General features: G+C 50.8%; 2 protein-coding genes across 8 annotated transcripts; one reads left to right on the top strand and one right to left on the bottom strand.

Moving 5' to 3' along the window:
- Positions 1-620: 620 nt before the first annotated feature.
- Positions 621-25,153, bottom strand: RRP7A (ribosomal RNA processing 7 homolog A). 6 transcript variants are annotated; one of them, XR_010304982.1, is made up of 11 exons: positions 25,026-25,153; positions 24,806-24,948; positions 24,532-24,657; positions 24,152-24,275; positions 23,469-23,566; positions 22,885-23,083; positions 22,164-22,410; positions 18,669-18,818; positions 12,648-17,314; positions 11,024-11,130; positions 621-1,455 (listed from the first exon to the last, which is right to left on the bottom strand). XR_010304982.1 is itself a non-coding variant. In XM_064155108.1 (7 exons), exons 1-7 carry the CDS (start codon positions 25,090-25,092, stop codon positions 22,325-22,327), a joined length of 843 nt encoding a protein of 280 aa, XP_064011178.1. In that variant the 5' UTR covers positions 25,093-25,153; the 3' UTR covers positions 21,879-22,324. The 6 variants fall into 6 exon arrangements, 2 of the variants coding, with proteins under 2 accessions (XP_064011178.1, XP_064011179.1); XR_010304983.1 differs by having other exon boundaries at positions 621-1,593; positions 12,648-16,139; XR_010304981.1 differs by having other exon boundaries at positions 12,648-16,139.
- SERHL2 (serine hydrolase like 2) lies at positions 13,976-21,080 on the top strand. 2 transcript variants are annotated; one of them, XM_064155107.1, is made up of 11 exons: positions 13,976-14,123; positions 14,195-14,308; positions 15,352-15,393; positions 16,076-16,095; positions 16,300-16,374; positions 17,143-17,252; positions 17,527-17,606; positions 17,946-17,980; positions 18,695-18,771; positions 20,142-20,235; positions 20,341-21,080. In XM_064155107.1, the coding sequence occupies exons 1-11, from the start codon at positions 13,976-13,978 to the stop codon at positions 20,455-20,457; spliced, it is 912 nt and encodes a 303-aa protein (XP_064011177.1). In that variant the 3' UTR covers positions 20,458-21,080. The 2 variants fall into 2 exon arrangements, with proteins under 2 accessions (XP_064011177.1, XP_064011176.1); XM_064155106.1 differs by having other exon boundaries at positions 16,076-16,374.
- Positions 25,154-25,396: the final 243 nt, after the last annotated feature.

The raw sequence follows: 25,396 nt of genomic DNA, 5'->3' as shown, positions 1-25,396 counted from the left end.
TTTGAACCTTTCACTACAAGAAAGACATTGAGTTGCCCAGAGAAGGGCAACAAAACTGTTGAAGGATATAGAGCACAAATCTGAGCAGCAGCTGAAGTAACAGGGGTTGTTTAGTCTGGAGAAAAGGAGGCTGAGGGGAGACCTCATTCCTCTCAGCAACTACTTGAAAAGTTGAAGGACAAGTGATAGGACAAGCAATGGCTGCAAATTGTGCCAAGGGAGGTTTAGATTGGATGTTAGGAAAAATGTCTTCACAGAAAAGGTTGTTAAGTATTGGAACAGACTGACAATGGAGGTGGTTGAGACACCATCCCTGGAAGTAATTAAAAGACATGTTGATGTGGTGCTTAGTGACATGGTTTAGTGGCCGACTTGGCAGTGCTGTTAGTGGCTGGACTTAAAGGTCTATTCCAGCCTAAATGATTCTATGATTCACTGCCAGAGCTCTCTCTCAGCTCCTCTCAGGCATTGCAGGAGCCCCCAGAAGGATAGCAAGCAGCCTGGCAGCAAAGCACCATAGTGTGCCCTTGAGGAACATGCTGGAAAACACACACTGTTACCTTGGTGGGTCAAATGAAAATGCTGGAAATCAAGGGAAAATAGGAAAATGCACAAAGATGTTATGACATAAATAGTGCATCACAGTGCACCCCATAAGCAAGTTTTACTGCTCAAAGAGAACAGAGAGGAAAGAGAAACTCTGGAATTCAGTACAAACCCCGCAGCTGTTAAAGGCAATTAGTCTATGACTTGGCTGTACCATCAGAGCTTTCATTCACCTATGTCTTTTCTGCAGAGCCCACCCAGATTGCCATGGTCATTTCCTGGTGCATGCATGCCCTATTGAAAGAGCTGTAGGCAAACACTGAATGCAGACATGCTCTGACTGTTCTGTGCCAGTCCAGTGAGGCAAAGCAGCTGTAACTCTGGGGTGAGCAGCTTACTAAAAGCTTTACAGCTGCTTGGCCTTGCTAGGGAGCACAAAGCAGTCAGAAACACACCACTGAATCTGATCTGTAGCCTTTCCACAAGTTCCCCGAGTACTGGGACATCGGTTCTTGTTTTCTCTTTCAACCAAGCATGAAGATGCTGCTGACCACAGATGAATTTCTGAACTTCCACAAGAGTCTGGGCAAAGTGCTTCCTTCTTTTTTTCAGGGAGGCTTCAGTGGGAGGATCTACCACTGGAACTCTAAATCACAGCAGAAACTCAGTGCTCATCTGTTCCACTTTTTGTCTTTAAGGAGGCTTGTCACACTTTTCTTTGTATTTTTGGATGGCAGCTTCAAAAATATCCAATGGTTTGCTTTACAGTTGCCCAGGAAGGAGTCCGTTTCCCTCTGTGGATATTTATAGCATTTACTGGGTGACTTCATAGACAGTACCAGCCACCTTGCCTTAAACATTAAAAGCACTAGGCTCATTCTGCCTTTTATTCTTCCTCTTCATCTTTGCCTGGGAAAAGTAACATAGAGTTTTCACTGCTAGGAGATTGCTTGTGGGTCTTGCTTTTCTCTGTCATCCACTCAAAACCATGACCTCACAGCAGTGACAGCTGAAGTATATTGCAGCAATCCTCTTCAGCAATAAAAGCTGGTGAGACATATCACAGTGGCATCATTTATCACTGTTTTCCAAAGCTCAGGCTTGATTGACAAGGCCCAAAATGCATTCAGGACCCAGTTGCCTCTATTATAAAGTGGGAAACACAAGCAGCTTGTGTCCTGTGCCACAAAGGAGGAGATGGCAACAAAGCCATGCTCAAGCACTGGCTTTACTTGTGCTACATTTCTTCCCTGCTAGGCTGAAACCAAGCCTTGGTGTGTTTAAGGTGAGAAATAAGCTCTGCCTTTAAGTTTTATTAAGAAAAAAAAACAATACAAGTAGGTTCTCTAGAACCAAGAGGCTCCCCATGTTCCCACCACTGGATTGATGCTTTTTTTTTCCCTTAAATGCTTTCAGGATACCCATCTGAAAGGGTGCAGGCAGGCAAATGGTCCTGCCATGAGCAATTTGAACACTGCCCACTGGTGCATTTGTGGAGAAAGCTGGATCCATCTCAAAGACAAGGTTTCCAAGATGCACAAGATGTTGATGACAGTATGGAGAGGAATAGCTCCCTAGAAGAGGCCAGGATCTGTTCTCATGATTTACACATTTTTCACTACCTCGTGTTTTTAACTCTGCCCAAAGAGATCTGTGCCTTTCCTGTCCCTCATACTAACACATTAATTGATAGAGTTGTTGATGGAACAAACCTTTTCCAGAGAGTTTTGTCTAAAGTCCAGCTGCTGAAGGCAGTAGGTCTGAGTTCATGCTACCTTCAGATTGTAGTTCTGCTTTGTGGAATTTTTCTGCTTGTCCTTCTGCAACTCCCAAGCCTTTGTTAAGTTCAAATATGTTGATATCCAACAGCCCTTGGGCCAGTAACACCCTGAGAGCTTCACTCCTGCTCAGCATGTGGATTCCTTACAGCCCAAACAAGGTGGAGAAAGCCACATGCTGCCTATTTGCACCCCATCAGTTTGAGAGGTGTGGAAAGAAGAAAGGTATTTTAGGGCAGGTCACTGCAAACTGCTGAATAAAGATGGTTGTCTGGGAAAGCAAAGGACATGCATTGCCCCAGAGGAATCACAGAAACATTCAGATTGGAAAAGACCCTAAGGATAACAGAGCCCAACTGATAACCCTACTCTACAAGGTTCACCCTAAACCCCAAGCACCACATCCAAACGGAGAAGATAACACGGGCAGAAGGTAGCACGCAGAATGAAACACTGAAAATCTGCCAAAGAAAAGAGGCACAGAAAAGTGAAAGGAGAAAAACAGAGGGCAGAGAGGTGGGAAGATGGGTGAACATGTTAGATGTGTCAGTACTGCTTTGCCCTTCAACCAGCAAACCTGTGAGTGGAAGCTTAGCTGAGGCTGGAGCATCACCTCCAGATGAGTTACTAATTATTTAGGGACTCAGCGCCTTAACTGGGCCCCCAGGCAGACCCAAACCTGATGTCACACACCAGTGTGCACACTGGCTTTGTGGATGGCATGTAGGTGGCTAGTGAAACTGCCCTGGCAATGGAGTGATCCAACTGACTAAAACATAACTTGAGGGGTTCTGTCCAGCTGGTCAAATGGGAAGGAAAGAGGCGGGGAAAGAAAGTACTGGGCGGATTTGGGTGCCCTGGCATGAGAGGGGATGACGGCAGTGTGTGTACAGAGAGGAGGATGGAAGGACACTTGAGGGGTGAGTAGGAAATGACTGCCACAATCTGTGCCTGCAAACAGTGCAAACTGTACAACCTTTGCCTGTATACCATCTTAGATGCTTTTTCTCTTTCAAGGTTCTCCCTCTCATAACTTTCCAAAAGCCTCTTTTTAGGAGATGTTAATAGTAGAGCATTAAAAAGACCCTAAAAAAAACCAGAACAGCAACACAAAAAGAGAAAGTCAGGAGGGCAGAACCAAAGCACAGAAATTCCCCCAGCTCCTTCCTCTGCTCCACCAAAGAAAAAAACCTCCAACAAACAAACAAAAACACCTCTCTGTGGTTTGGAGCAAGCACAGGCTGCATTACTTCGACTCTTATGAGAAAAATTAGCACAAGAATTGGCCCCTTTGCGTGAAGAGGTGGCCAGGCCCCTCCTTCCCCTCTGAGAGCAGAGCTCTTCTCAGTAATGAAGTGAAACTGCTTTCCAGGAAAGCAAAGGTACAGGGGCTGCCCAGAGCGGAGTGACCTAGCGCAGCTGTGGGGAGCTGTGAACTGCTGCTTGCAGGCTGCCAGCCTCTGACAGACAACATCTGGCACCGACCTGGTGCGCTCCTCTACCATGCTGCATGTCACAGAGGGCTGGAAGGTGGGGAGCCATAGCCAGCTGTGCAGTGGGCACCCTGCACACTATTGCCAATGCACATTGGTTCCAGTCTGCAACACTCCCTGCTGTTCTGGCTTTCCCCCCACAGCTGTGGTGGACACCACCCTCATGGGCATCAGCCAGTGCAGGACTCCCGCACTCTGCTTGGCTGCAGCTGAGGCTCACCGAGCAGCAGGGAAGGAGGGAACATTCCCCTGGTACCGACGGGTGATGTGCAACCTGATGTTCCTGCAGGCAGCAAGGTCAGAAGTCAAAGCTGCGTAGCTGATCGAGCCGCTGCGTGCTGAGCCCGGGCGCAGTGGCTGCCATCGGGAAGCTGAGCTATAAAGGGCGGCTGCTGTGCAGTGCAGGAGCCCGGAGCTGAGCTGCAGCGAGCAGTGGCTGCGGTGCTGGGCAGGAGCAGCCTAGCCGGACAGTGGGATGCTTTTCTGGTGGCCGTTTAGGCTGCTGCTTCAAGGAAGGGGCTTCCATGTGCAAAGCAGGGCAGATGGGCACAGTCATCTCCTTTCCCAAACAGTCACCTGGGCCCAAAAAAGCTGAGATTGAAGTGCACCCAATCTTCTGCTTCAGGTGTTTCTCATATGCACAGTTCTTTCTGTGAGGACACAAGTCTAACCACTCCTTCTGTGTGTATGACTGCCAAGCCCCAAAAGCAGACAAGGCAGGAAAAGGGAGCATGTTTCTCACTCCCTGCCACTGTGGTTATGGTTCCATATGTGCCCCTGGTTCATCTGAGGCAGGAAGACCCAACAGTCAGTGACCTTCCAGGTGTTCAAAGGAAGCACCAGGCGGTACAGCCTGAAAGGTATTTAGGTCGGGTGTAAGCAGCTGCAGAGAAAACCAGCCTTTTATAATTGTACAGCAGACTGCTCCCTCACTTCTGATGCTGGCCTGTATGTCACACACCCTAGAGCAGTAGCAGAGGACCATCTGGGACAGGAGAAATGAGATACCAACTCACTGCACCAATGGACTCAGGAGTGAGCTTCCTGGGGGTCTGTGGTCCCATGAATCCATGGCCAACTCAGCAGACCTCTCCTAATGCCCACCAGATACGGAGGGAGAAGCTCAGCTAAGGAGCCCTACTGCTTCTCCCTGTTATCCCATGTTTTCAGGACATGTTCCTGAAGTGTTGTCCAAAAGTGATGGACCTTGACCAGAGGCTTCACTCAGAATCCTTCACCTGGAACATACAGCCTCAGACATGCTCATGCATCTCCAGATTTGTTCCCATATCTGAGCTGGGAGGTGACACTGAACCCCACTCACAAGAGACTGGCACTAACCTATGCCCACTCACTCCAGAGTTTTCCCCAAAGCTGCAAGAAGCCACTCTGAAGGAGCCCAGGGAGCAAACCAAGACACACCCACCCTGTGCCAGAAAGGTCCTAAGGCATCTCTGGGCCTAGAAGCAGAAGTTTCATCAGCTGAGGAAGCTGAGACTCTAAGTAAAGAAAACCAACACAGGGGGCAAGAAGGACTGTAGCTATGGGCTATAATTTTGGGAGCAGCTGTAGCAGCAGCATTGCAAGCTGGTACCATCTGACAGCAGTACCTCTTGCACTGGAATAACTTCCAGACTGATCTGCTTCCCAGATAATAACAGGTCTCTGTCACTTTAATCCTTGGTGTTTTGTTAAACATCCCATTCAAAACCTGCTAATGGTTAGGAAGTTGCCACCACCCTGAGTAAACTGCTCCAGTATTTAACTACTTTCTCCATTACTAAATCTATGCCTCATCTCTAGGCTGTTTTCATTTGTACCATTGTTAGGCAGAGCAGCACCGGTTTATTTAGGCTTTGATCATATCAGTCCTAAGAGCTCCTCCTCCCATAAGATACCTTCTAACCTCTTAACAGGGCTTAGAGCTCTTGCTGGAAGCCTCTCCAACTTGTTAAATTCCAGTCTCGAATTGTAGATGTCAAACCTGGGAATTCTTTCACATCAGTAATCACATCCATGGAATTAGCAGACACAATATAAGCTCCTGCAATATAATCTCATTACACCTGCTCCACATTCCCAGCTTATACATCTGAGGATGGAATTAGCCTTTCTGACTGCATCATTGTGCTGGGAGCTCACATTCAGCTGCTCCTACATGGTGAGTCAAGCTAGCAGCATCAGTTCTGTTCTTTCACAGACAGAGCTGCCAGACCAGAAGTGTGGTCCACAACATCTAACTCACTATTGAGCTGTTTAAAAGAATGTGTTATATACAGGTACCAGCTTTAACACTTTGCCAGTTCTCAATGCAAGACAATTTTTAACCCAAGCGCTACAGCATTTGTTAATTTGGCATCAATCCAGTTTTTAAAAGAACAAAACACAGTGTCAGACTGTTTGGGATTCCTTGCTGGAGCCCTCTTACAGCAGCAGCTTTCACAGATTGCATCAGGTTGGGACAGACCCTCAGAGGTCATCTGGTCCCGTGCAGTGTGCAGGGACCCCTCTGACTAAACCAACCAAATTCATAACCCAAATCTATATATTCACCAAGGGCAAATCCTGCCTGACAAACCTGGTGGCCTTCTAGGAACAGGTCACAACATTAATAGATGAGGGGCGAGCAACTGATGTCATTTACCTGGACCTGAGCAAGGCCTTTGACACCATCCTGCACCACATCTTGGTCTCCAAGCTGGTGACACATGGGTTTGATGGGTGAACCACAAGATGGATAAAGAACTGGCTTGATGTCTGCACTCGAAGAGTGGCTGTCAATGGGTCCATGTGCAAGTGGAGGCCAGTGACAAGAGGAGTCCCTCAGGGATCAGTCCTGGGACCAGTCTTGTTCAACATCTTTGTGGGTGCCATGGACAGAGGCATTGAGTGCAGCCTCAGCAAGTTTGCTGATGACACCAAGCTGTGTGGTGCAGCAGACAGGCTGGAGGGCAGGGATGCCATCCAGAGGGACCTGGACAGGCTGGAGAGGTGGGCACAAGACAACCTCATGAAGTTCAACAAGACCAAGTGCAGTGTCCTCCATCTGGGTCAGGGCAATCCCAAGCACAAATAGTGGCTGGGCAGTGACTGGCTGGAGAGCAGCCCTGAGGAGAGGGACTTGGGGGTGCTGGTGGACAAGAAGCTCAACAGGAGCCAGCAGTGTGCACTTGCAGCCTGGAGGGCAAACCACATCCTAGACGGCATCAGGAGAAGTGTGGCCAACAGGTCGAGAGAGGTGATTCTTCCCCTCTAATCTGCTCTGGTGAGACCCCACCTGAAGTACTGCATCCAGTTCTGGAGCCCTCATTACAAGAAGGATGTGGATGTGCTGGAGCAAGTACAGAGAAGGGCCACTGGGTTGAACAGAGGGCTGCAGCAGCTCTGCTATGAGGACAGACTGAAAGAGTTGGGGCTGTTCAGTCTGGAGGAGGCTCTGAGGTGACCTTATTGTGGCCTTTCAGTATCTGAAGGGGGCCTACAAAAACGCTGGGGAGGGACTTTTTAGGCTATCAGGGAGTGACAGGACTAGAGGCAATGGAGCAAAGCTGGAGATGGGGAGGTTGAGGTTGGACATGAGGAGGAAGTTGTCGAGCATGAGAGTGGTGAGAGCCTGGAATGGGTTGCCCAGGGAGGTCATTGAGGCCCCATCCCTGGAGGTGTTCAAGGCCAGGCTGGATGAGGCTCTGGGCAGCCTGATGTAGGGTAGGGTGTCCCTGACCATGGCAGGGAGGTTGGAACTAGATGATCTTTGTGGTCTCTTCCAACCCTGACTGATTCTATGATTCTGTATTAGAACTCCAAGAGCTACCCAGAAGTTTTATGGATTCCTTTCATAAACATGTGGGAGTTAGCATTAACTACAACTCTTCCCTTGTTTTAAAATGATCTTAGTGTGTACCATTTCCTTATTCTTTCTGAGGACCATAAGGAACTGGTAGACCTTTAATTACAAGTGTCAGATTACTTCTGCTTTTTGCTATGACTTTATTTCAGCCTCTGGGGACTCTGCCAGATTTTCCAAGCAAAGAATGGTCAAATGTAGAACCTTATAGAAAGAGAGAAACCGTTCTCCTTCTCCTGCCACTTCATACATCAAAATAGGTGCTTGCTCTAAAGGTGTGTATGGGTTTGTAGGGACCTGGTGAGTAGCTTGCCTTGCTGGCTAACCAAAACAGGCCCAGGTGAAGAGATTCCTGAATTGGTCCCAAATATAGAAAACTTTCTGATTAAGGAGGAAATGGAAAGCTGAGACAGGAAAGAGTTTATTTGTATGATGGGTGCTCATTTATAATTTATATGCAATAAATGTTTCTAGCTATTTCATTAGCTGCAAATAAAGTAATACAAATGTGCAGCACTTGGAGCTGATGCAGGGCAAGTGCCTGGGGCTGCTTCCAGCTGAACAGCAGTGGTTCATGTGGGGATGATTTAACACTCCAGCAGCCCTACTATCCAAATTCTGGTGCAGGTTAATCCCTGGAGCAGATGCACACCACTTTGTCAACCACTCATACCTTGGCTTATTAACTTAAGCAAAAATTTCCATTTAAACTATCACATTGTTCCCAGACTGTGGTGGACTAAGAGTCAGCATCTATTTGTCTCACCTTCTGCAGTGCTGGAGAGTTCTGGGACAAGGAACATAACAGGCATGTGCCTGGAGCAAAGGGAGAAAAAACAAAGGAAAAGTACACTAGACAAGGTACCTGGATGGGTCTGCTGCTGTCAAGCAGAGCCCAGGAGTGGCAGGACACTCATATCCTACCTCAACTCTTCCCTTATTTAAACCTTTGTGACTGCCTGGAACCATCTCCAAGTCAAGCAAGATTTATGGATGGGAGGAAGATGTCCACTGCAAAATCTCTGCAGGGTATAGATCCATAGATCCTCATTGAGGCCTCCCCTTTTCATACATTCTGTTCTTCTAAGTTAAGTTAAAATTAGAAGATAAGATTCTCACCCTATGCAGAGCACAGGGATCAGAGGGCAGCTCTCCTCTGGCAAGGGGACATCAAGCACTATGCACTATGAAGGGCAGAAGATCCAGTAAGGATCCATGCACTGGAGAGCTGGGGGCTTCCCCATGGTCATTAACTGCCTCTCTGGTCTTGCTGACCCCACTGTAGGCTGCCCAAGCAGTGCTCACACCAAACACCAACAGCTCTGCACTCACTAGATTCCCCTCTCCTCCTTGCAGGGATCCCTCCTCTGCTCTGGGCTGCTGGAGCAGGGAAGAAGCTGGTCCTTATCCCAGAGGAAGAACTGCTCTGCAGACCCAGACAGCACCCAAGATCTGCCTGCTGCCCACAAACCCAAAGGCTGGGAGCCAGTGTGCAGGGGCTGGTGACATGCTGCACTGTGATCAGTTTTATCATCCTGTCCACTATAGATTGCAGCACATGCTCACAATGTGAAGCCCTCTACAGAGGAATAGTCTCCATATTTCCTCTGAATTAAATCAGTTAAGCTAGCAATAGTATGTTTTTCTGCTTGTGTGACTACAGCAGACAGTTTGGGGTACAGGGCTATTACTAATAAATCACCATAAATAGATCAATATGTCAGTACTTCAGTGCTTGAATCCAACCAGCTATAGGGAATTTGTCCCTTGGTAGCAATCAATCTGCTGTACTTAAAGTTTCCTCACCAGATCTGCAGCTAGCACAAACTGATCAATGCTGTTCCAAGTCAGTGGAGCATAACAGCTTTGCATGTCCCAGTGTTCCCCCTTGCAGGTCTCCTCTTTTGCAAGGACACAGAGGTTAAATTATCCTTTGCCAAGCACATGGGATACTTCTAACTCTCAGTTCCTTATGCAAAACCAGCTTCTTTAACTGCTAGCCCACAGCAACCCAGCCAACATCTCAGCACCCTTCCAGGTGGTATCTAGTTTGGCCCTCCACAGGCAGCAGCCTGCAGCACTTCTTGGAAGGAGATGCAGCAAAATTAATTCTGTGAGCCATCTGAATTTTGTCCTCCACCTGGGAGGTGGTTTGCTAGGTGGTACAGGGGGAGAGAGGCAGCCTTGCAAGATGCTGGGCTGCTCTTTCAGAAGGGTAAGTAACATTGCTGGAGAAGAGAGGAGGAAGCTGGAGAACGTCTCAGCAGTCTGGCTTTAGCTAATAAGTCATGCAGATGAAGGAGGGTTCACGGCTACATCCCAGGGCAACCTTCTCCACTTGGATCTCCTTCTCACATCATCTATGGCTGATGATTTCTGTGAGGATGCTTTAATTTTCCATGAGATGCCTGCTTATGTGGCCTCCTATCAGAAATGACTCGGGATGCAGGTCACAGGAGTCTGAATTCACTACAGGACATCTCATTCCCACTTAAGCCCCAGAGGTCATCTCCGTGATTCAAAGCAAAGGAAGCACAGATACTGGCTGCTGGAGTGGAGGAGGGGGGCCCAAAGTTGTGGTGAAGATGGTCCAAGATCTGAATGGTGATGTACATATTACCAGGGCAGGGATTTACAGCAGAATCCAGTGGTTATCCCAAACAAGGCTTGTGCCCAGTACTTGGTATTAGTGGAGGTCAGGGCTACCAGATAAACAACTTTGATAACTACCACCTACCTGTAAGCTCTGTCCAGAGCTCTGACTGTTAAGAAGCTCCCTGGGACCAGCTCTCAGTAAGCCACACTCGTAAGATCTTGTTTGCATGTTTTCAGATGTGAAACTCACCATGCCTCAGGGACACGTGGCCTGGAGACTGTGAAGAGGATAGCCTGTGCTTTTCTTGCATGGCTGGCTGGGCAATGTCAACCCCTTTGAAAAGCTCATTCCACTGCTCCCCAGGAGTGCGTCTGTCTCATGAAGATGGGCTGTGTGTCATGGTTTGGGTCTGCATGTCTGCTTCTCTCATTTTCAGATCTCAGTTAAGTGGCAATGGATTTTCCTGGCCATTGCCTATTGTCCTGCTAATGACATAGGTTTGTGCAAAGGGTCCACATCAATCGTCCTCCTGACACAGGGTCCTCTTCCTCAAAAGTCATCATTCCACAGACAAGAACGACCACAAGTGTAGCAGCCACTGCCTAACCACTACACTTCTTTCTGGTGGCTTGCCTTGAAGAAATCCCAGCAATTCACAGGAAGGGCCTGCCCTCCCTAGCAGCAGCAAATGATTACTGACTGCATTTTACAAACCCATTCTGCCAAGCTGTCTATTGCTTTTCAGCTTTTGTAACCAGCCACCTACCTCTCACAGTTGCAGGAAAGAAGCTGTAGATGGTACCATGACCTCTCTCCATCCATGTGGCTCCCCAGCACCTCTGGTCTGGTTTCCTGCTCCTCCTTCACAGAACCCTAAGAAAAAAACAGTGCACTGGACCTTCCAAGCTGGTAAGAATTTATGTTCTTATTTCCCATCTAATGGCTAGCTTGGAGGGGAAACTGTGAGCTGCACAGGTCTCTTAATTCTTCTCAGTGATAAGTCCCCAAGGTTACCTTTCAAATGCACAGTGAAGTTCTCCAAGGTTACCTTTCAATAGATGCAGAGCCTATTTTGCAAGGATGGGTTTGAGCTAGGCAGAAGAAATCAGGCTGTAAGCCTCTACACTGGTTTCTTTCAGGCTTTGCAGGCTGTTCTGAAAACGTATTGTGTAATTTAGCAGACTGATGTGCTGAACTGAGCAGAGTTTTCAATTACCAATATAAAAATTACTCCCCAAGAACAGACATTCATTCTGCTCTCTCCAGCTGTTCCAGGAAGGCATCCCACTGCTCACAGCGCAGTTTGACTTTGCTTTGTTTGACTGCAGAGTCCTTGACTGAAGGGGAATGGTTGCATTCTGCATCAGGCCTGGGAGACTGACTGCTGGAAGGAGCACAAGGCACCAGCAAGCAGGATCCCCAAGTACTGACTCCAGAAACCTTTTCTGGGCAGCTACTGAGGGAAACGTGTGGAAACCTTTCCAGCTGAGAGGGGTCTGGGTTTGCACAGGAGGAGCCGAGCAGCTACGGCAGTGCTGTCTGCTGTTTATCTGCTGCAGCCTGGCCCCACAGCAGAGGCAGTTCAGTGTGATGGGTCACAGTAGGAGAGAGCGACTCTTGTCTCAGAGCAGCGCGATTCCAGCAAGCGTTAAAGAGCTCAGAGAGTTTCTCTGTCAGAGAGCGACAGAAGTTCAGCACTGGTGTCAAGCGCTGAGCCCATCTGAAGTTGCTACAATGCTCCTGGGTCACAGTTAAAACACCTCACGCAGTGAGGCTGCAGTGCAGGCAGCTTCTATTGTCAGTGCCTTCTGCAGGTAGTCATGGACCGCAGCTGTGCTTCCACCACTGCAGCTCCTCACAGGCCGTGCCTGTAGGCTGTTCACAGCTTCCGACCCCATGGACACGATCAGCTCTGCTGCTCTTCCCAAGCCCCATCCAAGCACAGGCTCGGCAGCTGCCCGCTGCCCGCTGCCCCAAGCGCCCGGCAGGGAGGCTGTGGGAGGCCCAAGATGGCGCCAGGCGCACCCCCGGAGCCGCGGCAGCTCCGCGCCGGCTGCGCGGCTGGAGGCGGAGGCCCGAGGCGCCCCGGGGAGGCGGGAAGCAGGGCGGTGCAGCCGGCCTGTCCCGCCCCGCTGCCGGGCTGCGGCCTCGAACCGCGGCCTTGCCCTGCCATCCCGGCCAGACGGAGCGGTAGGCGCGGGCTGGGGCTCGGCGTGCGGGGGGCGCGGAGAGCGGGGCCGGGGCGGCCACCAGCAGCGGCGGCGCTCCTGGGGCCGCCCTCGGCGCCAGGCGGGACCCAGGTCCCCGGGCAGATCTTTCCCGGGAGCGGAAAAAGCGGTCCCAGGGAGCCCCGAGGCGAAGGCCCGGGTGTCGCTGCCCTTCCTTCTCACCTCGGGAGGCCCTCGCTCCAGAGCCGGTGGAGACCTGTGGCTGGGACCCGCCGGAGGGCAGGCAGGCGCTGCCAGCAGCCCGGCTCCTCAGGCAGGTCTGTGAGGAAGGGGCAGGTGCACAGTCACGCCGGGAAGTCAGCTCAGGGCAGCCAGGGTCGGGTAGCTAGGGTAAGACGCGGCCCCACGCGTGGTCAGCAGGCAGGGCACTAGGGCCGGGGCATTGCTGCTTCAGCCCAGCACCCCTGCAGCAGAGCAGGCCCTGCCCCTGCTCTGAGCTTAAATAGGCTCACAGGCAAGAGGTGAAGGTGTAGGGGAGGCCCCAGGTGTGCTGACTGGGACTGCTGTGGCTTGTAAGTGCTGTCAGGGCCCTGACATCAGCTTCCCTCTCTGCCCGCCCCGTCTGTCCTCACACCTTACAGCAGTGTAGGCGCAGGAGGGACATGCTGTGGAATGATTTAATTGCTGTGAGGTCTCAGGGCTGTTTAAGGGAGCAGAGACCTGAGACAAGTCGCTAAGAAGGCATGAGAGACTTGGGGATGGGGACAGTCAGCCTGCCGGTGAGAAGTCTCAGGGGTCAGAAGGGCTTGAGGGGGCAAAGGGCTGATACTTAAACTACCCCTGGAAGATCCTTTTAGGCTGGGTGGTAGTAGGGGCAGGTGGTTGAGCACAGTCAGCTCCGAGACTGCCAGGCAGACCGGCAGTGACGAGGGAGGCTGGAGGTCGATCGGGTCCCTTGCAGTTAGTAGATTTATATCTCATGCCGGGTCCTTTGCCCTGAGTGGTGCACGGGGAGGTGGCAGCAGTGACCTGCTGTGTGACGTGTAGCCAGCTGCCCTCTCCGAAGTGCCGACTGGTGGTGCCAAAGGGTAGAAGCACCAAGATAACAGTCTAGTACTGGGGGCAGCATCCTTATTCCCAGAATTGTCTTTTTGGACTAACACAGGTGCCTGGCTGACTACAGCTAGCTGGGGGATTCTGTGTGATTCCTCTTGCCAGATCTTCTCTGCCTTCTGGTCAGGCTGCATCTGCTGCAGAGACACTGAGAGGCTTTCTCCTCCTGCAAAGGGAAAGCTTGTTTCTTCCTAAGAGTATTGCTAGTACGTGCTGGGAGGAGGATTCCCCAAACAGGCAGGCAGGGATGGCAGCTTGGGATGTTGAATGGGGAGCTATAAATCAGCAAGCTGCTAATTAAGACCATGGGAGGCTGGCGAGTTACTAAAGACCTGTATTATTCTTTTCAGAGCTCTGGGCCATTAACAAGATCCCTGGGACCTATTCTGAGCACGCAGCTCTTCAGGGACATCACTTGTGAGCACTCTGTTTTGGACATGTTCTCAGAGTTGAAGTTCCCTGTGCCCTGGGGCCATGTGGCAGCCAAGGCCTGGGGACCCTCAGAGGGGCACCCTGTGTTGTGTTTGCATGGCTGGCTGGACAATGCCAACACCTTCGATAGGCTCATTCCACTGCTCCCCAAAGGTAAGTCTGACTCATCAGGACGGTTCCTGTTGTGTGGCAGGACTATGCATCTGATATTCTCTCTCTTCCAGGTTACTATTATGTGGCAATGGATTTTTCTGGCCATGGGTTATCATCCCACCGTCCTGCAGGTGTCCCGTACCATTTCCTGGACTATGTGATTGACGTGCGCCGAGTGGCAGCAGGTGGGTAGCTGAAAGGCCCTTTGCTGGGCTATTTGTGGAGGGGACATTGGTCCTGTCCCTTAAAACAAAAAGACAGCATTTACTGCCAGGAGAGGGTTCAGTTCTTTCTGCTTCACCCCAGCATGATGTTAGCCAATACTTTGTGGCCACCAACTGAATAATCATTCTTCTTTTTGACTGCTTTGAAAGGAAGAAACAACAGGCCCTAGGAGGCAAGTGTTTCTGTACTGAAGAGCAGTAGTGATGAAATGCTGGATGACTTTTTGTAAGCAGCCAGTGACCTCTAACCATTGTCAGGTGGAAGTTGGTTTCAGTATCATCCTGATGGCAGCTTGCTGTTTGCTTCATTGTCACAACATAAAAATCTGAAAGGCAGTGTCTTGGGCTCCTAATAACTCCTGATCTAACTTCTGGCCTATGTGCTGATCTTGTATGCAGTTTTGCATCCTTTATTCAGAGTCTCCAGAAGTTCTTTTCCATGCCAAAAGGTAAAATACCTTTTATGAATGAAGGAGATTTTTGGTGGACAGCTCTGATGAAGCAGTATTTCCCCAAAAGCCACCTGAAGTCCCCTAAAACAGTACTGAAGAGCCTGATGTGCTACATGAGGGAGGGAGCTTTCACTTGGAATGGTCATACTCTTCTTAAGACAGAGGACCTGGCTCTGTGTCCTCACAGCTCTTGTGGCATGCCCTGCAGCAGGATGCTTTGTTGTGGTTTCTATTCCAGCAGATGTTGCCCAGTTGGGCTCCCTTGCTTCCTGCCAGTCTCATGTCTGGCAATGAGTGGGAATTTGCTCTAGTTTGTTTCCCATACAGAGAAAGCTTGAGAGCTGTGTGACTTAGCTACCAAAGAAATGAAGTGGTGTATGCTCTTTTTCTGGCCTACTTATTACTTAGCCACCTCATTGCTGGATTAGGAAGCAAATTAAGCAGTGCAAAAGCCCTCCTGGGAGAAGGGGCCTGTGTTGGTGGAGAAGCAGCAAGATGGTGCTGATCTGGGTTCTAATGCAACATTGTCTGTTTTTGTCTGTTGCCACTTAGCCTTACAGTGGAGACGGTTCACGCTGGTGGGTCACAGTATGGGTAAGTGGCTCTTGTCCTTATAAGCTGTGAAATTCATGGAAATAGGAGATAATTAACTTAAAAGACATGCTGCTAGGAGCTGGATTGGAATATTTATTATACTGTGTCGAGCCCCAGGTCCCTGCTTGAGCAATTCACCAGTCTGTGCCTTCATTTGAAATGCTTTTGCTTTCAAGACACTGTAGTACAAATAGTGGTAACTTCTTATGGGCCTTTCCCTCCACCCCCAGTGATGGGCAAAAAGGGATGTCCTAGAGGAGAATTAACAAAATCTGGGGCCAGTAGGACCCTTCTTGGTGGGTTGTGGAAGCTTGCAGGGGGGAACAAGACTCCAAGCTGTACTTGGGGTGTGATTAGGTCTTACCATGATCTGAGTTTTGCTCCCCAGGGCTTCTGTAGCCACAGCTCACAGGATGTGCAGACTGTAGTGTTTTAACTAGTACCTGCTCCATGGCCTTTGCTGCCTAAGAGGCAAAAGGGGATGGTTCACAACCGGGAGTTCAGCTGGCTCTTGACCCAGCTCTCTGCCTTCTGCCTGCTGAGAGCTGTACTCTGTGGCTGGGGCTTTATCCTTTGGTACAATGTGCACTTCTGCTTCTAAGGCAGCTCCTTCTGTGGGGAAAGGGACTTTCTGGTATGGAGGTGTCCTGTGGGTCACTGACCACCCTTTTCTCCTTTGCAGGTGGGTCTGTGGCAGGAATGGTAAGTGAAGTATCCTTTCTTCATAGGATTTGTGATTTCTGCACCTGGGACAACAAATGGGGAAAGAATGAAGGGACCAATTGTGTGGGACTTGGATCTCAGGGTGGCAGAAGCCCTTCCCTGACCCCTTCTGCAGGGCAGCAGGATGAAGACATCATTCAACATCCAGCTTTTCTCCTTTTTCCATATTTTCTCTCTCCTCAGTTCTGTTTCCTTTATCCTGAGATGGTGGATAAGCTGGTCCTGCTGGAAACTCTTGGCTTTCTGCTAGCTCCAGAGGTTAGATTTCAAATGTCTTTCCCTTCTCTTTTTAAAACAAACAGATATTTTTCTTTTCCTTTGTTCAGAAAAGGCACTGATGTGACTAGTTCCTGTCGGGTCACACAAGTCTCTGGGCTTTTCCTTCTGGAGGGCACAGACCTGCTCCTTGTTTTGTGGCATAAGGGCTCTGCTTAGGGTGGCCCTTGGAGGACACTTGGTAGCACTCCACATCCTGCAGTCACTTAGCACTGAAATTCACTTGTCTGTGCCATGCCTTTGTACAAAAGGAACTGGAACCTCTGTCTAAGCAGCTGCCAGCTGAGGGTGTCATCTTGCCAACAGCTTGTTGGGTAACCTGGGTACCAGATTGGTGGATTGCTTTTTCTGTTCCTGGCAGGACACAAAGCTCCATTTACAACCTGCAATCATTGCTACCAGGTGCCAGGGCTTTGGTTAGCAGAAGTGAGACAGAAGCCCAGAGGCAGAGACAAAATCTACCAGATTTCCTGTGTTCTTTGGACACTTGTCGCAACTCAAAAGTGAAGTAGGAAAGGGTACAAAAGATTGCAAGGGTAAACATTGACTCAGTGTTTTTCAGCAGTGCTTAGCTTTCTGTTCCTACCTTGCCCTTTTCAGTGTTGCTGTTCCCTTTTCCCCCAGAAATAGGTATTTCTAATATGATGCTCAGAACTGCTACCATTTCTATTGGATGCTAAAGAGTGAAATGCTCTCTTCTACCCTCTTCAAAAGAGGTTTACTCCTGTTCTCTACCCTTCTTTGTTTAAGGACACTGAGGCGTGGCTGGAATCAAGACGGGCGGTGATTGACAGACTGCTGAGTCTAGAGGCAAAGAAGCAAGCTCCCAAAGCACGGAGCCCTGAAGCGGCACTGGAGAGGTGAGTTTCCATCTGTCCTTTTCCTTTGCTGTCTGCCCTCACCCTGGACAGAATTTGTCTGGCTGAACAAGAAAGGAAAACTGTCCTTGCATTTCCTCTTTCAAGTCTTCCTCTGGAGTCTCAGCAAGACCTTTTGCTTCTGCTGCCAGAAGCTGCTGATGCTCCCTGCTCTTTTCAGAAGCAGCTCAAGAGCTTGCTGTCACCTTGTCATGCCATTTTCGCTTCGCTTCCTCCCTTTTCCAGCAGAACAATCTCTCTGCCATGTCTCCCCCAGGCTCTTAGAAGCAAACAGACATCTGACAGCAGAGGGTGGGGCAGTCCTACTGCAGCGAGGAGCAACTGAGACACCCGCTGGTAAGGGGCTGCATGGAGGCAGGGCTCATCACTCTGCTGGGCCAGCACTGGGTGTGGAAGGGAGCAGTGCCAACAACCATTGTCTTCTGCAGGGTGCCCTAGCTACAATTTTATACAGCCTGAAGGGGATCAATTAGGCTTGGAGAGGGACCCCTGCCTTCCCAGCAGCTGGGGTTGGTGCTCAAGTGCTAGAATGCCTAAGGAGATCAGAAAAAATAAGAAATCTGAACTAATCCTGTTCTTGACTCCAAAAGTCTTTGGCAGACCCCACAGATGAGGAGAAACTGAGCACCTCGTGCTCCTGAGAGACATGAAAACCTTCTTGTTTTCTCATTCCAGGGCTGGTGTATAATAGAGACCTGAGAGTCCGTAAGGTGAGCACCGCTCTACTGATGTTCCCCTGTGCTGCTTCTCAGCCCTGTCAGAGATAGTGGAGGTCCTCTCACTGAGCCTTGCCCTAGCTTCCACCCAGCTGTTCACATTCTGCTTCCCCAGTTCCCACATGTCTTTTAAATGCTGCTGCTAAAAGAGCCTGCACTCAGTCATTAACTGACTCAGCCTACAGAGTCACTGAAAAACGTTACTGATTTTTTTAGCAATTCTCTGCCCTGGGGCCTCCTGGCCACATTTTCCTGCTATTATAACTCTTCAGGCAGCAGATGGATGGATGGTTTTGGTCAAGTCACCCATATGAAAAAGGCAGAGAAAGTGGAACAAAAGTCCTTAAGTTTGATGCTTTGATAGTTGTGTGTCACTTTTGAGGAAGCAGGGCCTCCTCTACCTGTGCTGCTGCCAGGGTATGACAGCCAGACTTCTGTACTGTCTCCTTTTTAGTAAAAGGATTTTTAAAGCTTTTCTCTGCTATGAGATCATTCCCACATGTGCTGCATCCCAGCAGGCAGTGTTGTTGGCAGCCCTGAAGCACAGCTGGACAGGAGCCCTTACAGAGCCAGCTACTCTTGTGCGCAGCTTGGCTGTCTGTCATGTCCCAGCATGGCAGCTTGGGGACTGCAGCCACTTCTGCTTCAGGGACACCCTCTATCCCCAAATGCTGTCACTGACCTTTGCCATTCTCTCTGCACTTGCAGCAGAGTCGAGAGTACTTCACCGTGGAGCAGTGTGTGAAGCTCTTGCAGAAGATCCAGGATCGTGTTCTCATCATTCTGTGAGTGAGGCACAAGCCAAACCAACCATCACTGCCTCCCTATAGCCCTGGGTGGAGGGAGTGAAGGTTAGAAAGGAGTCCTCTGCTAGCATCTCCTCTGCAGCAGCCACCCAGATCTTCAGGCCAGTTAGCACAGCAGTACAGCCCCATATGTGAGAAGCATTTTCCAGTTTCCCACCACTGCCCTGGCTGGATAGGCTCCTGGAGCAAGCAGAGAGCAGCTGGAACATCCTCCTCCCAGTCTGATGCTGTTTTCAGCCCAGGCATTCCCTGGTGGGGAAAACCAGCTGAGGAAATGCCAGTCCTGCCCTGTTGTCCCCAAACTCTTGCTTTCACTGACCTGCAGCTTTCTGTCAGCAAGGGGCCATCCTGACACACATCACTACAGCACCACTCTTACTTGCTTTCCTCCTGGCTTGACTCTTCACAGCAACCCAGCCTACCCCCTTCTCTAGACCCAGAAACCTCTTGCCTGGGCAAACAGGTGAAACCATGGCAGCCTCAATCTCCATCCTGGAGCCCCTGTCCTGACTCAGTTCCTGCAAGCTCTCTCCTGGGTGCCTGGGGCAGGCAGGAGCTGTGAGGCAGTAGCCAGTGGCTTGTGCAGAGCCCCATAAGGTGTTAAGGTGTCTGGGGTGGGTAGCTGGTTCTGCCAGGCTTCTGCATTTTTCCCCTTCTCTTTGAAGAGCAAGGTGTGCAGGGCTCTGACTGCCTTGAGGAATTGCCAGAAGTTGAGAAATGAGGGGCAGTTTTGGCTTCCCAGGTCTGTTGGAATCATAAAAGCTGCTTAAGGATTTTCCTGCTTGTTCAGAAATGCAGTATCATGGTGAGGACAAGTCCTCTAGGACACACGCAGAACAGACTTGAGCCTGGCACGTCACCTTGTCCCAGCACCTACAGGAGATAGTAGCTCTGCAGGCTTCTTCAGGAAGATTGCCCTGGTACCTCCCTCTCCAAGCAGGGCACACTTTAAAACAGCAGCATGGAGAAGGAAAATGGCCAGAGGGGAGATGTAAAAGTTGTATGGAAGGAAAATGAGAAGATGACAGGGTGGGGGGAGAGAATGATAAAGTCAAGACTAGTTAAGGAGCCAGCCCTGGAGGGGCAGAGTGTTACCACTCTCCTCTCCAACACTGCTAGGCAATCACTCAGCTTTGAACAGACAGTTTGATAGAAAATAGCTGCTTAGCCAAGCTGTGCAGTATTCCTCTGACCACTGTCTATGACCCTGTAACCCTGCTGTTTACAAGCAGCCTGGAAAGAACAGTTGGGTCTGTCACCCCACTGTCTTGGGGACACCACTTCTGCCCAGGACAACAGCAAGGAAAAACGAGGCACACTCTGCTGTACTGAGCCTTGCTGTTTTTCAGAGCACGTGATGGACTCTTGGTACCACACAAACCAGACAACAGAAATGACTTCGTGAAAGCCCTGCAGGAGGCTTTAGACTCTACCCTCAAAGAGGTGAGAGCAAACTTCCATCCTTGCATCTGCCACAAGTGCCACACAAGCCCAGTTTGCCCAAGGAAACACTTTTCCTGATTGATATCTTGTGTCCTTTCTTTCCAGCACATCCAGCTAGTAGAGGTGCCTGGGAGTCATTTTGTGCACCTGAACGAACCTGAGGTGGTGTCTGGGATCATCAGCAGCTTCCTGATGGTGCAAAATGCTAGAGCCAGGCTCTAGGAAGCCCTCACTGCTGTAGCAGTCAAAACAGGGAGCTGAAAAGCAGGCTCTGAAGGAATCATCACCATTTCTACCTCGCATCCAAAATTAGTTTGATGATGGGCCTTCCTCACCGCAGGATGGAAGCATATCTGCCAGATTCCCTGAAGGAGAGCTGACCAAGAAATATCTCAGTGGTCAAAGGGAAAAGGATTCCCTTTTCCACTTCCAGCTCTGTGAGTAAAGGGACAGAAGCTCAGCATGGCCTTCCCTGCTTCCTTGCTCCTAAGCTGCATCCTGAAACAGAGCAGTAACAGAGACATCTTCTGTGGGAGCAGCACCACCTGCTGTGGCATTGCAGGTGGCTTCTCTCACCTCCTTCCTGAGGACGGTGTGACCACTCCTCAGAATTTAGACATACTGCAAACTGCTTATGTCCATGAGTGCCTGCATTCAGGTGGCCTCAGTGTCTCTGTTCTGCTGTGAGAGCTGCTGTTTGAAAAATCAGCTCAAGTGAGAGATCACCTGGGCACCAAAGGCCCTTTTAATGAACACCTCCAACTGAAGCAGCTGGGAGAACTACTAATAATGGAAAAGTTGGCAGAAGTGATTTCAGTCCTTCTAAATAAAGATGAAGCTCCTACCGTTTATGTCTTGACTCTATAGGAGTGAACTACCTTTCTTTGGGTGCTTGCCCGAGCAGCTATAGCCAGCCTTGAGAGGCAGTGATTTTTACAGTCTGCTTTAGGTAGAGCATGTTAAGGAACCATCTGCCTCCTACTTAACTGATGCCATAAGCCAAGCAGGCCTGGCAGTCTCCCCACACAATGGAAATGGCACTTGCAGGGAGTTTTCCAGAGAGAGTAAATCCATTTTAACCCAATTCTCAGGAATTTGCCAGCATTTCCACCTTGCATTCATGGTCATGCCCACATTGAGGCTGTAGGCAATAAAATGTATGTGTAAAAGCCTGGAGGTGGCTTTTTGGTCACAGAGTGCACTTTTTGTGCCCCTTTTTGGCCACAGAGTGTGCTAGGGTGAGCTATCGTTGAGTTCAAAGGTAGCACAAAAGCAGCTGCATGTGCCCAGCACCATTTCTACCTGCCTCTTGTGGGATGGCCAGAGGTGGAAACAGGCCTTGGGAGTGTCTAGTTTCTCCCTCAAGAGCCAGGCTGACATCTCACCCTGTCCTAGTGACAGTGCTTACATCAGAACTTTGCATAGCCCAGGCTAGAGATCAGTGCACAGCCAGAAGAACTGGCACCCCAACACCTGCCTAAGAAGCTGCTGCCTGGGAGGGAAACACCAAGGGAAAGGCTAGGACTCTGTACCAAAGCACATCCTTCCTTGTAACAACAGGAAGAGAACTTTCCAATTGGCCTTTTCCCAAGGTCACTTCCCTCTTCTCACCCCCAGATAAAATGTGCAAAGGAGCAGCATGATACAACAAGCCATCATTTTACTGCCACCCCAGCACACGAGCAGCTGTCCCCGCAGACCAAGGGGGAGATGGAGGCATCCCCATGCTCTGAGATCATAGCAGCAGTTTATTCACAGTTCTTCAGCCACTCCTTGCTCCTGCAGAACCTGTGTTAAGTCAATCCCAGCTTTCACCAAACTTCAGGAGTGCCTTGGGTAGCCAGGAGATAAAGCTTGTCACAGGAAGCACCTCAGTCCCTTGACCCAGACACCCTGGGAAGTGAACAACAGCCATGAGAGCAGGATACCTGTGCAAGTTAAGGAAAGTCATCCTCCAGCAGCAGTTGCTGGGATCTATTTCAGATCCAAAGGTAGGGAAAACCCCAAAGCTGCCTCAAATCCTTGAAATCTTCTGGCACATGGCATCTCTTCCCACATCACAGGCATCTGAAGAACAGCTCAGCACAGCTTAGTATGGCCGAAACTTGCGCTGGGCTCGCATCAGCGCAATTCTCTGCTTGTCCTCTTCAAATTTCTTCCTCAACTGGGCAATGTCTGAACAAGGGGAAAAAAAAAAGAGAACAGGTCACAGGGGTGCAGATCTCCCTCTCTTGGGGAATTCAGACAGGACAGGCTCAGTCCTGACACCTGCAAGCACACACACTTCCCCAGATCAGCTCCTTCTGTGCTCGGGCTGAGTGCCAAGCTGAGGCTCTGGCTGCCCATCTCCAGCAGTGCTGCAGCTCCCCCTTGGGGAGGGAACTGGCTGGTTGTTGTCTTTCAGTGGCTGCCTTTCTGCAGACTGAAGGAGTATCTTTCAGAAAGCTACAACCTGCACGCTCTGCTGCAAAGTACTGCAGCAGCCTTTGAAAGCACAAGTGGTGGCAGGGGGCCTCCAGGAGCTGGTGAGACCATCTGCACAGCCACTGAACGAAACACTGAGCTGCCTCCACTGAAGGAAAAAGGACATGCTTCGGACTGCAGTGTGACAGACAGACCACAGCAGGGTCAGGAGACTCAAACACTCACGTTCTCTTTTGGTCTCGCGATGCTGCCAGGCATAGAAGTTGAGCAGCTCTTTGCGGGCCCTTTTCTGCTTCTCCTTCTCCAGCACTCGCAGGTTGGCAGCTTCTGTCCGGGGCAGTCCAGGCTTCCTGCCCTTCCGCGTCACCTTCACCCAGCCCTCCGCGTCCGGGACGCCCTCCTTCTCGGCTGCTTTGGCTTCTTCCTGTAAGGACAGGAGGGTGAGGGCAGCTCAGTGCAGACGAGCTGCCAGGCAGCCTGACACACAGCTCCCCACAGTCCCCCTAACACAAGCAAAGCTACAGCTTCTGTACAAGATCTGAAGGAAGGCACGGGACCAAGGCCACAGGCATTGAACTCTCCAGTCCTAACACAGCCCGCCAGCAAAGACCCAATTTATTTGTAGACACCTACTATAAACTCCGGGTGTGGAAGGGTCAGCTGTTGTGGACCAAGCCAGGATATGACCTGCCCTTCAGCAGCTGTGACCCTGCCAATTAATGTGTTTCCCTCTGCCCTTTCCACTGAGACTGGGGCACCAAGAGATCTCTCTCCTGCTTAGCTGGGTCCCCACCCCAGCCTGGGCTCACCTCTGCTATCTTTTTGTCATAGGCTTGCATGTAGTCGTCCACCTCAGCCTTCAGCTCCTCCGGATCCACGACTGAAGCCGCGTAGTTGGCAATCCACTCTGAGACAGAGAGAGCAGTCAGCAGTAATCTATGGTGTGCTGCCTTTGGGTGCCTCTAGAGAGAACTGCTGTGGGGAAGGACATGCTCTGTTCCCATTTCTCTTCAGCCTCCCTCTACCACACCTCAACCAGTTTGCGGCCAAGGCCTCAGCCAGTAAGTGATGAGAAGAGCCTGAACCTTTCCCCAGGAGGAACAGGCTAACTTTAATCTCAAGAGGTACAACATTCAGGGCTTCTTGTCAAGGGATCACACAGCTGAAGCACTGCTGTCTTAACAGACACCTGGTGCCTGTTATGGAGTCTGGATCCTGTGCTAGTTTCTCTGAACTATACAATACCAAGAGTCATCAGAACAACTGCCCTTCTGTTACACCAAGTGACCCTATTCTCCCACAGAGTCACTGGGCCAGACCACAAAGTCCAGAACAAGATAACTAAACCCAGGACAACAAAGCATTGGGTATTTCACCAACTCAGTACAAAACTGTGAGAAGTCATCTAGGACAGGCAGGGTTGGATTCAGCATGGAATGTCAGTAGTTCTTCCTGGCTCCAGGTAGCAGGAAGATAGCCTGGGCTGACTTACTGCTAATGCCAGTTTTCACAGGGTGACTCTCTGTTGATATCAGCAAGGGACCTTCCTGTGACAGGGCCTTGGCTGCCTGAACACCAGATGGCTTCCTGAACACCACGTACGCCACTTGAAACCCCTGAAAGAAAGACACTGATGCCAGTCAGCTGCGCTGGAGAGCCTGTGAGTGACACAGCAAGGAGCTGCAGTACCAATAAAATAACCATAAATGTAAATCAAGCACAAGTTGCAGAAGGATAGCCAGAAAAAGGTAATCCGGACTTAAGTAATCACACCAGCCGGTGCCCCTCACACTAACAGTATCTCAAGTGCTTGCAACCCTTCCCCATGCCGGCCACTAAAGCGTCAGCACTCCCCTCCCTGCCGAGCTTTACCGGTACAGCTTTGGGGGTGAAGAATTTAGACGGGGTCTTTTCTTTCTTCTCTCCCAGCTCTGGCTTGTCACCGAGGTGCACAGCCTGGACCTGCCCGCAGCGGCCGAACAGGCTGATCAGCGAGCCCTAGGCGCGGAGAACACGAGAGGTGAGCGGTACACAGGAGCGGGAGCGATGCCGCTCCCCGCCTGCTCAGCCACGGACTGCGGGGCGCAGCGGGCGGCTCCCCGGCACGCTGGCTGCCCCGGCGCCAGCCGCCTCCAGCCCCCCTCACCTGGCTGCAGTACGGGGGGACGTTGAGCACGAAGAGGGTGCGGCGAGCCGGGTGCGCGGTGCCGGCCCCCTCCCGAACCTGGTGCTCCTTCACCAACAGATAGTGTGGCGACCGCTGCCGCTCCCCGAACTTCACCGCCAGAGCTGCAAGTGACGCACCGGTTAAGGGCCCCGCTGGCGCCTCTGCCCCGTCCCCCCCGCGCCGGCCCGGACCCCCTTACCCGCGTAGCCCTTACCCGCGTAGCCCGGCGGCGCCACCGCCGCCACACGCTTCGCGGCAGCCGCCATCTTAGCGCAGCAGGAAGCGGCGGCGCGCAGCGGCTGCCGGGAGCTGTAGTCCCCCGCGGCGGCGCGGAGCTGCTAATGGCCGCGGCGGCGCCTGCCGGGCCCCGCGGGAGCCTCTGCCCCAGGTGGGGCTGGTGCACAAGGTTTGCCCATCCAGAGCATCTCACGGGATGGGCTGCAAGAGAGCTTACTGCTCACACCACCCTTTAGCTTAGCGGTTCTGAATGTGAAGACCGGCACAAGTGTAAAACACAGACCATGTGCTTAACCCTAGAGAGGCAAATACATCTTAAGATACACAAAACGC

Source organism: Pogoniulus pusillus, chromosome 15 (genome assembly GCF_015220805.1).
Source record: "Pogoniulus pusillus isolate bPogPus1 chromosome 15, bPogPus1.pri, whole genome shotgun sequence".
NCBI classification, from domain to species: Eukaryota; Metazoa; Chordata; class Aves; order Piciformes; family Lybiidae; genus Pogoniulus; species Pogoniulus pusillus.
The sequence above is the reverse complement of the archived record's forward strand: the minus strand, read 5'-3'. Positions and strand labels throughout refer to the sequence as shown.